Source organism: Pseudopipra pipra, chromosome 29 (genome assembly GCF_036250125.1).
Source record: "Pseudopipra pipra isolate bDixPip1 chromosome 29, bDixPip1.hap1, whole genome shotgun sequence".
In the NCBI taxonomy this organism is placed as follows: Eukaryota; Metazoa; Chordata; class Aves; order Passeriformes; family Pipridae; genus Pseudopipra; species Pseudopipra pipra.
The window spans coordinates 251,940-264,792 of record NC_087577.1 but is presented as its reverse complement, the minus strand read 5'-3'; the positions used below and the strand labels follow the sequence as shown (position 1 = coordinate 264,792).

Below are 12,853 nucleotides of genomic sequence, written 5' to 3'. Positions count from 1 at the left end.
CCCTAATTCACCTGAGAGCATCAAAAGTAGTAAAAGAACTCTGAAAGCTCCAAAAAATTCCAGGAGACTTCCAGAAAACCAAGTCTGGGGGGTTCTTTGAAAACTAGAAAATCTTTGTGTCTATTCAACTGACTGACCAAAAACCACCCAAAATTTCAATCCCTCCAAAACCAAAGGAAATAGAAAACACTTTAAAAGTCCATTTCTTATTCCCTGTCCCTCCTGGCCGGTTTTTGGAGGCTTCTGCCAAGAGCACTCCACAAGTTTAGGTGATATAATAGTTTAACAGACCCAGATGGTCTCACACCCAGGGCTTGAGCAGGAGGAGCTGGAGCTGCATCCCACCAGCCTTTTCCAGAGCTCCCCTCCGACGTGGGGCTGGGAGGAGGCCCAGGGTGGGTTTGATGTGTTGGCACAGCCAGGTTCCCTCCCCACTGGTTGTGCAACAGGGCAGGAACGAGTCCTCCCTGTCCCGACAGCCCTGATAACGAGGGACTCTCATCCCCGAGCGTGTCCGTGCTCGCCGCAGCCCCTCTCGTGGAGCTGAGGGTAAACACGGCATGAAAGTCTCCAGCTGGCGCCTCTGGACAGAAACTCCGGGGATTGTTGGAGTGGGAGCCGCCCCTGGGCTTCAGCCACCTCTGCCCAACCAAGCCCCGTGGTTCCCAGGAGGGAGCTCTGGTGCCAAGGGGGTGAGAACACGTGATCCCTGCCCAAATTCCACGGTCACGGTGGTGACGGGAGGGCAGAGGAGGAACCGGCGCCGTCGCCAAGCCCTGGTTGCACAGAGGGTTTCACCGGTGCCAGGGCCGGTGCCCCGGGGTTGCAGGAGCTGCTCTGCCCCCAGCTGCCCCCTTCCTGCCCCAGGGCAGAGCCGGGTGAGCCGGGGACGTGTGGGGAGCTACGTGGGCTCTGAGCCGGCGCTTTACTCACAGCTTGCTCACGGGTGCAAGGTTTGCACAAGAGGCTGCTGTGGGCACCTCTTTCCCATCACAGCTACATGGAAAGATTAAAATGGGACAGAAACAGAGATTTGCAGAGAGAAATTCCACTTTGGGGTTTCTTGGGGCTGGCCAGGAAAAATGCCAGTGGTGGAAGCTGGCATGGTGACTGTGCCAGCAAGAGGGAAATGGCCACAAATGAGGTGTGAAGTGGATGAACACAGGTAGAGAATCACAGAATCGTGGGATTTTGGGGATGGAAGGGACCTCTGGAGACCACCCAGTCCAACCCCCCTGCCAAGGCAGGGTCACCCAGAGCAGGTGACACAGGGACACATCCAGGTGGGTTTGGAATGTCTCCAGAGAGGGAGAATCCACAGCTTCCCTGGGCAGCTGTTCCAGGGCTCCACGGAAAGAACTTCAACCTCATGTGAAGTTCTTCTCCTGTTCTTTCTCATTTTGAGTTTCCCCCCTCGTGCTGAGGAAGCCACGTTACATTTTGGGGTGGTCCCAGGTCTAAGCCAAGACTTCCCAAAGTGGCCTGAGCTGCCTGGCCTTGCCAGGTCACTGCCCTGTCACAGCTCTCAGAACCACAGGCTCCTTATCCTGCTTTTATTGCCCTGGGAAATGACCCTGTCAGAGAAAGGAGATGGAGAGGGACCCTCAGCTGATGAGTTTCTGGTGCCTGCAGGTGTCTTGCGGGGTGAAGACAACCTTAAAGGTGTTTTTGGGGGAGGTGCAACGAGGGCTTTCTAAGAACTGGCCATTTTTTATGGTGAGGACACAAAAGTGGTTTCCTTCTCCTCCACTGCCCGAGAGCCCAGTGCCACCAAAACCAGTCAGAGAGGACTGGGCCCCGTGGCCTCTCCTTCCTGCCAGACTGCAGGGGAGAGGTTTCGGGAGGAGATGGAACCCAGAGCTGCACCACCTTTGCCGTCCGTTTTGCAACAGAAAACTCATCCTGTCCTGACGGTGAGACAGGCGACCCACCCACAGGGTTTTCACTGCTGGGCATTACGACCTGCAGGGGCCAGGGTGGCAATTAAAGGTGTGTAAGGAGGAAGACAATCCACGGGATGACAAGTCAATCACCGAAATCGGGTTGAATAAGCTTTTGAAGGTGATGGGTAATTAGGGGTGTGGCTGTTTTGTAAATACCTCGGTCATCTTTCCCCAGGGGGTGATTGCATTTTCAGGAAGAGATTTGGGAACTGTATAAAAGTCCTTGGATGGGAGAGCAGCTCATTCACTCAGCTCCACTCCCTCTCCAGAGCCTTCACAGCTGAGGTAAGTTGCTGCTCAACCACTAACTTTTAATTCTGATTAAAATTGGCTGTGCTGAGCTGGGCTTTGCTCTTAGGGAGATGCATCTGGGGATATTTACTGGGGGTATTGGGAGCCAAATCTTGGCTCTGTGGCTGGGGCCGTTTTGTGCTCTCAAAAATCAGGACTTCCTATGCTGAGAAGCCAAATTTATTGTTCTTATCACCTGTAAATATATTGGGATTATTCCAGCACTTTCTAGTTTTCAAAGGACAAACTGGAAATGAAGAAAAATAAATAATGGGATTTGGGAATGAATGGGAAACAGGTCTTTCATAAGACCTTGGGCTTAGGCTGGGAATTTTAATTGCATTTATAAACCTGACCCCTTTACTAAGCTCCTTAAGCTGAAAGTATTAAGCTGTCCTTGAAGAAATTTAGGAAGAACAGAAAAAGTGGATTTAAACTGGGAGAGGAAGGAGCAGCATGAGCAGCTTTCAGCTCAACCACATCCTGGATGCCTTTTGCCTCCTTGAAATCCCAGAAATCCTGAGGAAGGGGTTGAGATGTGCACAGAGGGTTCTCCTCAGGAAATTGGCCCCGGATGCCCAGGGGACAGAGGGAGCAGAGGGCACAGGGAGGGAGGAAGGCACAGGAGGGGCTTCATTTTGGGCACCTGGCTTTGGAAGGGCATTTTGCTGATGCTCCTCTGCCAGTCCTGGCTGTAAATTCCCAGCTGTGCCAGGGCTCCTCCAGGCTACAAATTCTTGGGATCTTCGCCAAGGTGCCTCTTGCTGGTTCAGGATACCCTGGAATCCCACGGAGCTTCTGCTCCTCCGTTACACAGCCCTGAGACCATCCCAGGGTGCAGCGAGGGAGAGCAGGGAATGAGCTGGAGGGAGAGCAGGGAATGAGCTGGAGGGAGAGCAGGGAATGAGCTGGAGGGAGAGCAGGGAATGAGCTCGAGGGAGAGCGGGGAATGAGCTGGAGGGAGAGCAGGGAATGAGCTGGAGGGAGAGCAGGGAATGAGCTGGAGGGAGAGCGGGGAATGAGCTGGAGGGAGAGCGGGGAATCAGCTCGAGGGAGAGCAGGGAATGAGCTGGAGGGAGAGCGGGGAATGAGCTGGAGGGAGAGCAGGGAATGAGCTAGAGGGAGAGCAGGGAATGAGCTGGAGGGAGAGCAGGGAATGAGCTGGAGGGAGAGCGGGGAATGAGCTCGAGGGAGAGCGGGGAATCAGCTCGAGGGAGAGCAGGGAATCAGCTCATGGAGCCCAGCAGCAATGGGGTTCAGGGCTGCTGTGGGGGCTCATGAGAGTGTTCAGATGGTCCTGGTTGATCCAGCACTGGGATGAAGCCCCAGCTTGGGGAAACGGGACGGGCAGAAAGGCAAATCCTGCTGAGCCCCGACAGGCTCATGAGCACAGTGAGGAAACCTGACCCCAGATGGGAGCGGGGAAAGCACTTCCCGCCTCTAACGACAAACCTCTCTCCTTCCCCAGGTTTGCCCCGCCGACCCCCCAAAAAATGTGCTCCCGCGAGAACAGAGGCTGCCACAGCTCGGAGAGCTCCTGCCACGGCGGGGGCTCCTCCTGCCACGACCGCGAGAGGTCCTGCCACGGCTCCGAGGGGCTCGTGTGCCACGAGGTGAGCGCCGCGCAGGACCCCGCGCCCGTCGTGGTGCTCGCCCCGCAGTGCCCCGTGGCCCCCGGGGCCGGGCAGGTGCCCGTGGCCCCCGTGCCGCTGCCCGTGGCCCCCGTGCCCTGCCAGCAGCAGCAGCAGATCAAGCAGCCGCCGCAGTGGCCGCAGCAGCAGCAGCAGAAGTGAGAGAGGACGAGGAGAGGATGCTCCGCGCACACCCCGGGGCTGCCCCGCTCCCCGCAGCCCCTGCCCCTTCCCTCCTGCTCTCCCGAGAACCCAAAGTGGCATTAGAGGGGCAGAAACGTGATTTGCCTCCTCGCAAACCTCCCGGTTTCCCGCTTCTGTCTCCAGTAGCAACGGTGTGATATTAAAACCTTAAAGCTCAGAAAATGTGCTGCTGTCCTGGTGTTCTTCCGCTGGTTTTCCTTACCTTTGGCATCATGCCCAGGCCCACTTTGATTGTCCCCTCATTTAAGAGTTGGACTCGATCCTTGTGGGTCCCTTCCAACTCAGAACAAACTGATTAACAGGATTTTCACATTTTCCTGCCCCTCCTCTTGCCCTGCAGTGGCCACGGTGGCTCAGCTCCCAGGTCCCCACACCTTGGGCATCAGCCAGACAAATCCAGGTGCCGGATTTCCAAAGCTGTCTGGGACTGAAGGTGCAGATCAGCATCTCCCATTAATCACAGCCCTTGGCTCTGAGCCTCAGACCCTCCCAGGCACCTTTGGAAGCTTTATCCAAAGGAAACTCCATCGAGGAAGTCTGGAATCCCTCATCACCATAAACCAGAGGATATAAGCAGAGGAAGGACCGTGTCATACTTAATATTCCTTCTGGCCTTTCTAAATGGGGAATGTGGGGTTGGACAGATCTGTGTGAGGTGACTCTCCCTTCTCTGAAAATCCCATCGAGAGTCCACATTGCCTAAATGGGATCCCAGAATCCCTGAGGTTGGAAAAGACCTCCCAGACCACTGAGACCCCCCCTGTGCCCCATCCCCACCTTGGCCCCAGCCCAGAGCACTCAGTGCCACAGCCAGTCCTGCCCTGGGCACCTCCAGGGCTGGGCACTCCCCCACCTCCCTGGGCAGCCCCTGCCAAGGCCTGAACACCCTTTCCAGGGGGAAATTCCTCCTCATGGCCAACCTGACCCTCCCCTGGCACAGCTTGAGGCCGTTTCCCCTCCTCCTGTCCCTTGTTCCCTGGGAGCAGAGCTTGACCCCCCCCCCCCCCCGGCTCCCCCCTCCTGTCAGGGAATTCCAGAGCCAGAAGGTCCCCCCTGAGCCTCCTTTTCTCCAGGATGAGCCCCCCCAGCTCCCTCAGGAGCTCTCCAGACCCTTCTCCTGATGCTCCAGCCCCTTCCCCAGCTCCATTTCCCCAATGTATTTCCTGAAGTAAGAAAAAATATCTCCAGTCCTTACCAAGTTTTAAGCTGACTTTTCTCAGCAGAAACCATAAAATTTCTGAGCTCCCCTTGCAGATGTAGGAAAAGGAAAGGAATATCAGATGGAGAGATGGCCACAAAAATCATGTTTTATTTCCCATCACATTTGATCCAGCCCCAGGGTCTCTCCCAGAATCCCCCAGGCACATCCCTGCAGGAATTCCTGGCTCTGTGGGACGAGAGCAGCATTGTGTGTAATGCACCAGATATTTAATTAGCAAAGGATTTACACTGATCCTTTGAAAGGAGTGAGAAACTTGTTATTAGCACTTGTTTTATTATTACTCTTAATTAAAATAACGAGGAGCCTCATCCCTGTGTGCCGGGCCCGTGACTGCGGGAGCAGGGGAGGGACATCGGGGGCAGAAACGTGCGGCTCTGACCGGGCACGAGGGTGGTTTGTGGTGCCAGGGATGGTCCCTGTGCCCCCCACACCGGGCACCCCCTGGGCAGTGCCAAACCCAGCCTGTGCCAAACCCAGCCTGTGCCAAACTGGAGGCTGAACCCAAGCCAGACCAGAGGCTCCAGGCTGGGTTGGAGTCTGACTGAAAGCGTTTGAGGGAAGGGGAGATAAAATCTCCAACCTCGAGCCTCTCTCAGCACTCCAGGTTTTCACCCACGCCCTTGGCAGAGCTGAGGCACTGCAGGTTGTGTCATTCCTCTGAGGACAGACTTGGGAAGGGCCGGAGCAGCAGAGACAGCAAATCTCTGCCCAGCTGGGGTTTTGTTATCTCGGCCCGTCTGAGAAGTGGAGCAGGGGCAGCAGATTGCAAAAATCCAGCGGGGAATTGTCCCCACCTCCCCCTGCCACAAAGGCCAGGGCAGCAAAGATGCTGAGAAATATTCCATGGAGGGTCTCTCTGCAGGGAAATGTTCCACAGAAAGTCTCTCTCTTGCACTGTTTGCAACAAACACACAGGTTGGTTTTAGGCAGAGCCAAGTGTCCCATGGCAGGGACACCTCTCACTCTCCCAGGTTGCTCCAACCTTGGACACTCCCAGGGATGGGGCAGCCACAGCTTCTCTGGGCCCAAGTGCAGCCCAAAAGCAGCTTTGCAGAGCAGGATTTGGGGGTCACTGTGTGCCCTGTGACACTGAGCTCAGCTGGGAGAGGAGCAGTTGGAGGGATCCCTGTGAGTCAGGAGAGCATCACCCCAAATCCCTCGTGCCTGACATCTAATCCACGATGTCATCCCAGTGTTGACACATTCCTGCCTTTATGGGACAAGAAGATGTAATTGCTGGGTGAGATGGGCATGACTTGTTCCCGGGCATGGAAGCCCCAAGTTCATCCCGAAGTGATTCACGGGAAAATCCGGGCTCAGGAGCTTCTCCCACTGCTTTGTTTATTTTTGCTTGAGCTCCATCCCTGTCTGAGCATCCCCGTTCCACAAGAGCTGCAGAGAGGCCACGGCTGAGGACTGAAAACAGGACAGCAACACCAGCACTTTGTCCCAGCCAATAGTCCAAAATATCACCCTCAGTGTTCCTGTGACCCCCCAGAGCCCCCCTTCTCACAGCTCAGCTGCTGAAGATTCCCAGGAAGAACTAAAGACGGGTTTGATTTAAAATCTGGGGGGGGAAATGAGGAGTAAATTGGATAAGGGCAGAGGAAAATAGGAACAGGAAAATCACCAAATCATTTCTGGGAGCAGGAGCAGGACTTGGGACACCCTGGAGATGTTCCAGGAATGACTGGACGTGGCACTCAGTGCTGCTAAAACAGGATCTAAAGCCACGTGTTGGGTTTGGATGACGAGGTTTTGGTGGAGGGGGATCCACAGCCATGGAAAGAGGAGCCAACACTGGAGGGGGTTTGCTGGCAGGACTTTGGGGGGCACCTGGTGCCCAGCCAGGGTCAGAGAAGAAGAAGAAGAAGAGGAGAAATCTTTGATAGGGCTGGAATTACCCATGAAGGACTTATTTGGGCTAATGCAAATCCCTTGTATCCGGTCCCATTGGGCAACTCAGCTGCAGGATTCCTGCCCTGACCATAATCCACAGGGATTAACAGCAACAGTCATTTTTCCTTCACATGGAGGTTGATCACGTTGAGCTCTTGGCCCATGTGACACCGAGGACTTGGTTCTTCTGGGTCACAAACATCTCCTGGGCTCGATCCACGTTGTCCGTGAGCAGATCCGTCGGTTTTGGTGCCGGTGTCACTTCCCGTGAAATACCTTCCAATCTCCTTCACAGGGAGGTGAAGGAATTAAGGTGCTATTAATAACTTATGGGACAATTACCATCCCAAAAGCACAGAGCATCAAAGGGAAAATACGGGAAGCTGAACACAGCGGATAGAAATGGGCTGGGATGTGTAATTAGAGGTGTCTCATGTCCCAGATAACCCTTTGGGAACATATAAAAGGTTCCTCAGCCCAGCTCCCTTCACTCACTGCTCTGCTCCAACACTCCTCCATCCCCATTGCTGAGAGGGTAAGTCCAGTTTTTCTCTTCCTCTGGAGTTTCTTTAGGAAATTGCCTGTTTTCCTGCAAGTTTTGGTAGAGCTGGAGGAGGACACTCACTCCTCACCTCTGGACCTTGGTGGTGCTGGAGACCAAGTTCTTGTCACCCACAGGAGCTGTTTTGTTAAAGCAAATTACAATAAAGGCTTTGGGCAGAGGCTCAAGTCAAACCAAACCAACAGAAAGGGTGGAAAATACAGAGGGGAAAGCCCAGAGGATTTTGTGGGAAGTACAGAGAGAGAACAGAGAGAGGATTTTGTGGACAAGGGACTCCAGGTTTTCAAGCAGAAGGCACTGGAGGGTCTGGAGTTGCTCATGGGCAGCAAAGGTTTTGACCAATTTTTCTCTAAAAGGCAACTTGCATCCAAAAAAGTTTAGGGGGGGCTATAAAGCATCTCCCAATCAACCCTGACACCACTTCCTTACCCCTGAAGAACTAGAAATCAGGAAGAGAATGGGATCCCAGAGCAAACAGCAGGATCAGTGTAATCACGTCCATCTGTGACCACGTGATTGTTTCTCTCTCTCTCCCCCCTCCAGCTCTGCTGATCCTCCAGGAAAAATGTGCTCCCGGGGGTCCTGCCACAGCCACGAAACCTCCTGCCACGAGTCCCGCTCGTCCTGCCACGACTCGGGGCCCTCCTGCCACTACACCCTCCAGAGGCAGCCGGTGCAGAAGTTCAGCTACGTGACCCCCTGCTGCCCCCCCGTGCAGAATTATTGCCCCCCCGTGCAGCCCTGTTACCCCCCCCTGCAGCGTTATTGCCCCCCGGCCCCCTACTGCCCCCAGTACACCAAGAACATCTGCAAGATGCCACCAACGTACCCCAAATATTGACGGGAGGATCCAGCCTGGACCCCCCGGCTCCTCCCGCCTCGGGTGCCCTCAGGGCCTGAAATATTGAATTGATGCTTCTCTTTTCCCATCTCTGATTTGATCCTCGAATTCCTCGTCTGTGATTGGAATCTCCTCCAAAATATGAGTCCAGTTTGGTTTCATTTACTCAGCACAGAAGACCCAGCTGAGGTGGTTTTCTGTGGAGCCGGGAATGATTCCTGGTGCCTGACACACACACAGATGAGACAATAAAATCTGATTTCCAGAAATAGAAAGAGTTTATGATCTGTTTATTTACGTTTTATGTATTTATTTATATTTTAGATATATTTGTTTGTTCTTTAACCTCTTTACCCGGGAATCATCGTCACTTTCGACTTCTGAGTCACCCCTTTGCTTTCTTTTCTTAAAACTTAGCACAAAATGCCCCAAGAGTTTCAAAATAATAAAAGCCAATGATTGCAGAGACATTTCTGGGGCAGGTGAATGTGCAAGGAGCTCACCTGCACCCTATTTATTGATATATATTTATATACAGAATATATATATTTATATTTATATTTATATTTATATATATTTATATATATTTTTATATATATATATATATATATAAGGAATTCTTCCCTGGGAGGGAGGTGAGGCCCTGGCACAGGGTGCCCAGAGAAGCTGTGGCTGCCCCATCCCTGGAAGTGTCCAAGGCCAGGTTGGAGCAACCTGGGCTAGCAGAAGGTGGCCCTGCCCCTGGCAGGGGCTGGAAGGGGGTGATTTTTAAGGTCCCTTCCAACCCAAACCATTCCATGATTCTATTTAGTGTAGAACTGCCTCACTCAGTCCCTCCCTCAGCAGCACCTCCCACTCCTCACCCCGACTCAGAATCACAAACATTTCCAGGTGTCTGAAAAGTGCAAATGAGCACTTAGTGGTTTCTTCCCAACCCTCCTTCTTTCACTGGGCTCCAAACTGCAGTTTCCAGTGACAGCTGCAGGCACTTAAAACTGAATGGTAAATGTGTGTCTGCTTTTTGCAGCCTGGGACTGCCCTTATCTCCAGCTGAGCCATCCCTTCCAGAACAGGCTCAGTTCCTCCTGCCGGCGCCTGTTCGGCTGCATCAGCTTCTCAGGGAGCTCAACAACCAGAGTCAGCTGAAATTCTGAGCCTGAGAGCTGAACCAGACGATCCTCACGGTCCCTTCCACCCCAAACCATCCCGTGACTCTGTGAATTCACCCTCTCTCATGGAGAGCTGACCCCAGGGCCTTCCCCAGAAAGGTTTTTATCAACCTGAATAAACCGTTTCTCCACCATTTACACCTCACAGCACTTCTCAGAAAGCTTTGGATTTTCCTGAACGAGATTGGCTCTGAAATATTTTCTCGAACACTTTTGGTTTGCTGAATCACGGCCCTGAAAAAATCAGGAAAAAGAATCAGAGTCATAAAATGCTTTGGGTTGGAAGGGACCCTAAAAATCAACTCCTTCCCCGACTCCTGAGTTGTTCCTGAGGCACTCTCCTGGATAAAAGTCACAGGAAAGGAACAATCACCCATTTTATTTTATTGATTGATTTATTGTCCTGAAATCTTGGGTCATTGTAAAAGGTAAAAAAATGAGTAAAAATTACAGAACTGCTTAAATCAGGACCCCAAAGCAAGCTGGGTCTGAAAACAGGTTGCCAGGAGGGAAAATCCTCACACAAAAGGCTTTGAACCCCCCTCCTTCCTTGGAGGAGGAATTAAACAGGGTGATGTTGCAGCAGGAGTGAGAAGCAGTTGAGGGTTGGTGGATTCACAAACAGAATGACAAAAACTGGATTTGGGGAAGGTCCTTTTGGCGTCACCTCCTGTGCTGAGGCGTTGGGTGCGTTCGAGCTCGTCAACAGGACCTCCCTCTAATCGAGTCCCCGGGAGCTGGGGCTGTTAATTACAGTGCCTTGTGTCAGGAAAAAAATCCCTCAATCAAAGTGTGAGTGTGCCGGGCAGAGCAAGGGGCAGCACACGGGCCCGGAGTCAACACCTCTGACTTGGACGTTGATGCAATCCCAGTTGCCCAACAACAAATCACTTAATAACTCCAGGGTTAGGTGCATTTTTAATATGTAAATGTGCCTCAGCCTTCAAAATTCCCTTATAAGCAGATTGGGAAATTCGTTGTTGTCTATTATAGTGCTGAGGAAAAAGTCATAATGGCTTTTCCTGACGGCGTCGAATCGGAAATGCTCAAAACCAGACACAGAAGATAAATATGAATATGAGTGTTTGTGTCAGCATTGCCAAGAGGTGCCTAATTTCTCGGACAACCCTTGGGAAGATATAAAAGTTGGCCATGCCTTGTTCCTCCTCCATTCAGCATCAGCTCTCCGCACTCTTCCTCTTGCTCCAGCAAAGGGTGAGTTGGATTATATTGATTTGTCTTCTCTTGAGCAGCAGAAGTTGACAGAGGACTAGTTCTGTGTTTAGACCTTGCCTTTGTCTTAGAAATTCCTTGGCTGGGGGGATCAGGTGCCTGAACACGTTGGCTACATGGAGGGTGCTCGTGGTTTGCTCACAGATGGGTTGATAGAAAAACAGGAGTAATTGAAGGAGCAGATCCACAAAGACACAAAGTCTTCGGGAGCCAGCAAGGAATTCATTCCCAAACTGGCTGGTGATGGAGAGGGAGAGAGCTCAGACAAATCAGTGTAGAAGTAAATTTGAGAAGTAAATTTTACCTTAAGTAGCATCTTGGCTGGGAAATTCCCATCAGAGCTGGACCGTCACGGAGCATCCCCCAAAAGCCAAGGCAGAGTCACTGGCAGGGCCACGACATCCCAGATATTACAAAACACAGGAAGACAACACTTCCCGTCCCATACAGGACAAGAGCCAAGGAAAGCACGGGAGGCCCCAGTGGGTCCCAGCCGTGCCGGGCTGACGGGGTCTCTCTCCCCTCCAGCTCCCGGCGCCCCGGAACGATGTGCTCCCGCAGCTCCTGCCACGACCACGAGTCCTCCTGCCACGGAGCCCGCTCCTCCAGCCACAGATCCTGGTTCTCCTGCCTCAGGTCCCGCTCCTCCTGCCACGACTCGGAGTCCTCCTGCCACTACCCCGTCCAGAGGCAGCCGGTGCAGAAATGCAGCTTCGTGACGTCCTGCTGCCCCCCCGGGCAGCGCTACTGCCCCCAGGTCCCATACTGCCCCCAGGTCCCATACTGCCCCCAGGCCCCCTACTGCCCCCAGGTCCCCTACTGCCCCCAGTACACCAAGAACATCTGTAACCTGCCACCAGCTTGCCCCAAGTATTGACAGGATCCAGCCCCGACTCCGGACCCACCGGCTCCTCCCTCAACTCCAACCACGGCTCCTCCTCCCTGAAATCCTGCCATGTGCCTCCCTGGGATGAAGTGTTCCCCTAATTAACATCTGTGGTGTCATTCTTTCTAATTATTCGGGAAATGTCCTTTCTAATTATTCAGGGCTTTAATTGCTGTTGGGGATCTTTGTCTGTTGTGCATTTTCTGTTTCGGACTCATCTGGGTGTGGGAAATAAATCTGGCAGTTCATGAGACCCTTGTTGTCTTTGAATTTCCTTATTCTCTTTTGCCTTGATTTTTTTTTTACATGTTTTTCTGGGTTCTTCAGTCAAATTTCCTCATATTCTCAAAGTATCCCAACAGTTGGTGGCAAATGATTCCCACATTCATTTGGGAATGAAGGGAAGACACATTAGTAGAGGGAAAAGTTCTCAGCTACCAAAAATCTACATGGGCATAAGGGTCGAGCAGAGAAAAGCTTCCCTTGCTTCCAGGGGTCCACACAGATTTTTGTCCCATCATTGTGAAAAAAATATCAGAGAATTCAACCTGAATTCAAACTCAGCAACTCCCTGACAGGAGGGTGTAGAAAAGTGTGAGTTGGGCTCTGCTCCCAGGGAACAAGGGACAGGAGGAGAGGAAACAGCCTCAAGCTGTGCCAGGGGAGGGTCAGGTTGGCCATGAGGAGGAATTTCCCCCTGGAAAGGGTGTTCAGGCCTTGGCAGGGGCTGCCCAGGGAGGTGGGGGAGTGCCCAGCCCTGGAGGTGCCCAGGGCAGGACTGGCTGTGGCACTGAGTGCTCTGGGCTGGGGCCAAGGTGGGGATGGGGCACAGGGGGGACTCCATGATCCTGGAGGTCTTTTCCAACCTAAATGATCCTGGGATTCTGTGATTGCTCATTAAATAGAAGGGCAATAAGTAGGTCACAGTTGTTCTTTCTCAACATGCAGTAATTTCCTCCAAGCCCAATGCCA

At 52.8% G+C, this 12,853-nt stretch overlaps 2 protein-coding genes across 2 annotated transcripts; both read left to right on the top strand.

Moving 5' to 3' along the window:
- Positions 1 to 8,317: 8,317 nt before the first annotated feature.
- LOC135404109 (putative small proline-rich protein 5) lies at positions 8,318 to 8,769 on the top strand. Its single transcript, XM_064638688.1, has one exon. It carries the CDS (start codon positions 8,318 to 8,320, stop codon positions 8,591 to 8,593), a length of 276 nt encoding a protein of 91 aa, XP_064494758.1. The 3' UTR covers positions 8,594 to 8,769.
- Positions 8,770 to 11,542: 2,773 nt separating this feature from the next.
- On the top strand, positions 11,543 to 11,875 carry LOC135404114 (sperm mitochondrial-associated cysteine-rich protein-like). The gene has a single exon (XM_064638695.1). The coding sequence runs from the start codon at positions 11,543 to 11,545 to the stop codon at positions 11,870 to 11,872; it is 330 nt and encodes a 109-aa protein (XP_064494765.1). The 3' UTR covers positions 11,873 to 11,875.
- The last annotated feature ends 978 nt before the right edge of the window (positions 11,876 to 12,853 follow it).

What these genes read in the sequence shown, in the direction of transcription:
- LOC135404109 (XM_064638688.1), top strand. Translation starts at nt 8,318, where the DNA reads ATGTGCTCCCGGGGGTCCTGCCACAGCCACGAAACCTCCTGCCACGAG.
- LOC135404114 (XM_064638695.1), top strand. Translation starts at nt 11,543, where the DNA reads ATGTGCTCCCGCAGCTCCTGCCACGACCACGAGTCCTCCTGCCACGGA.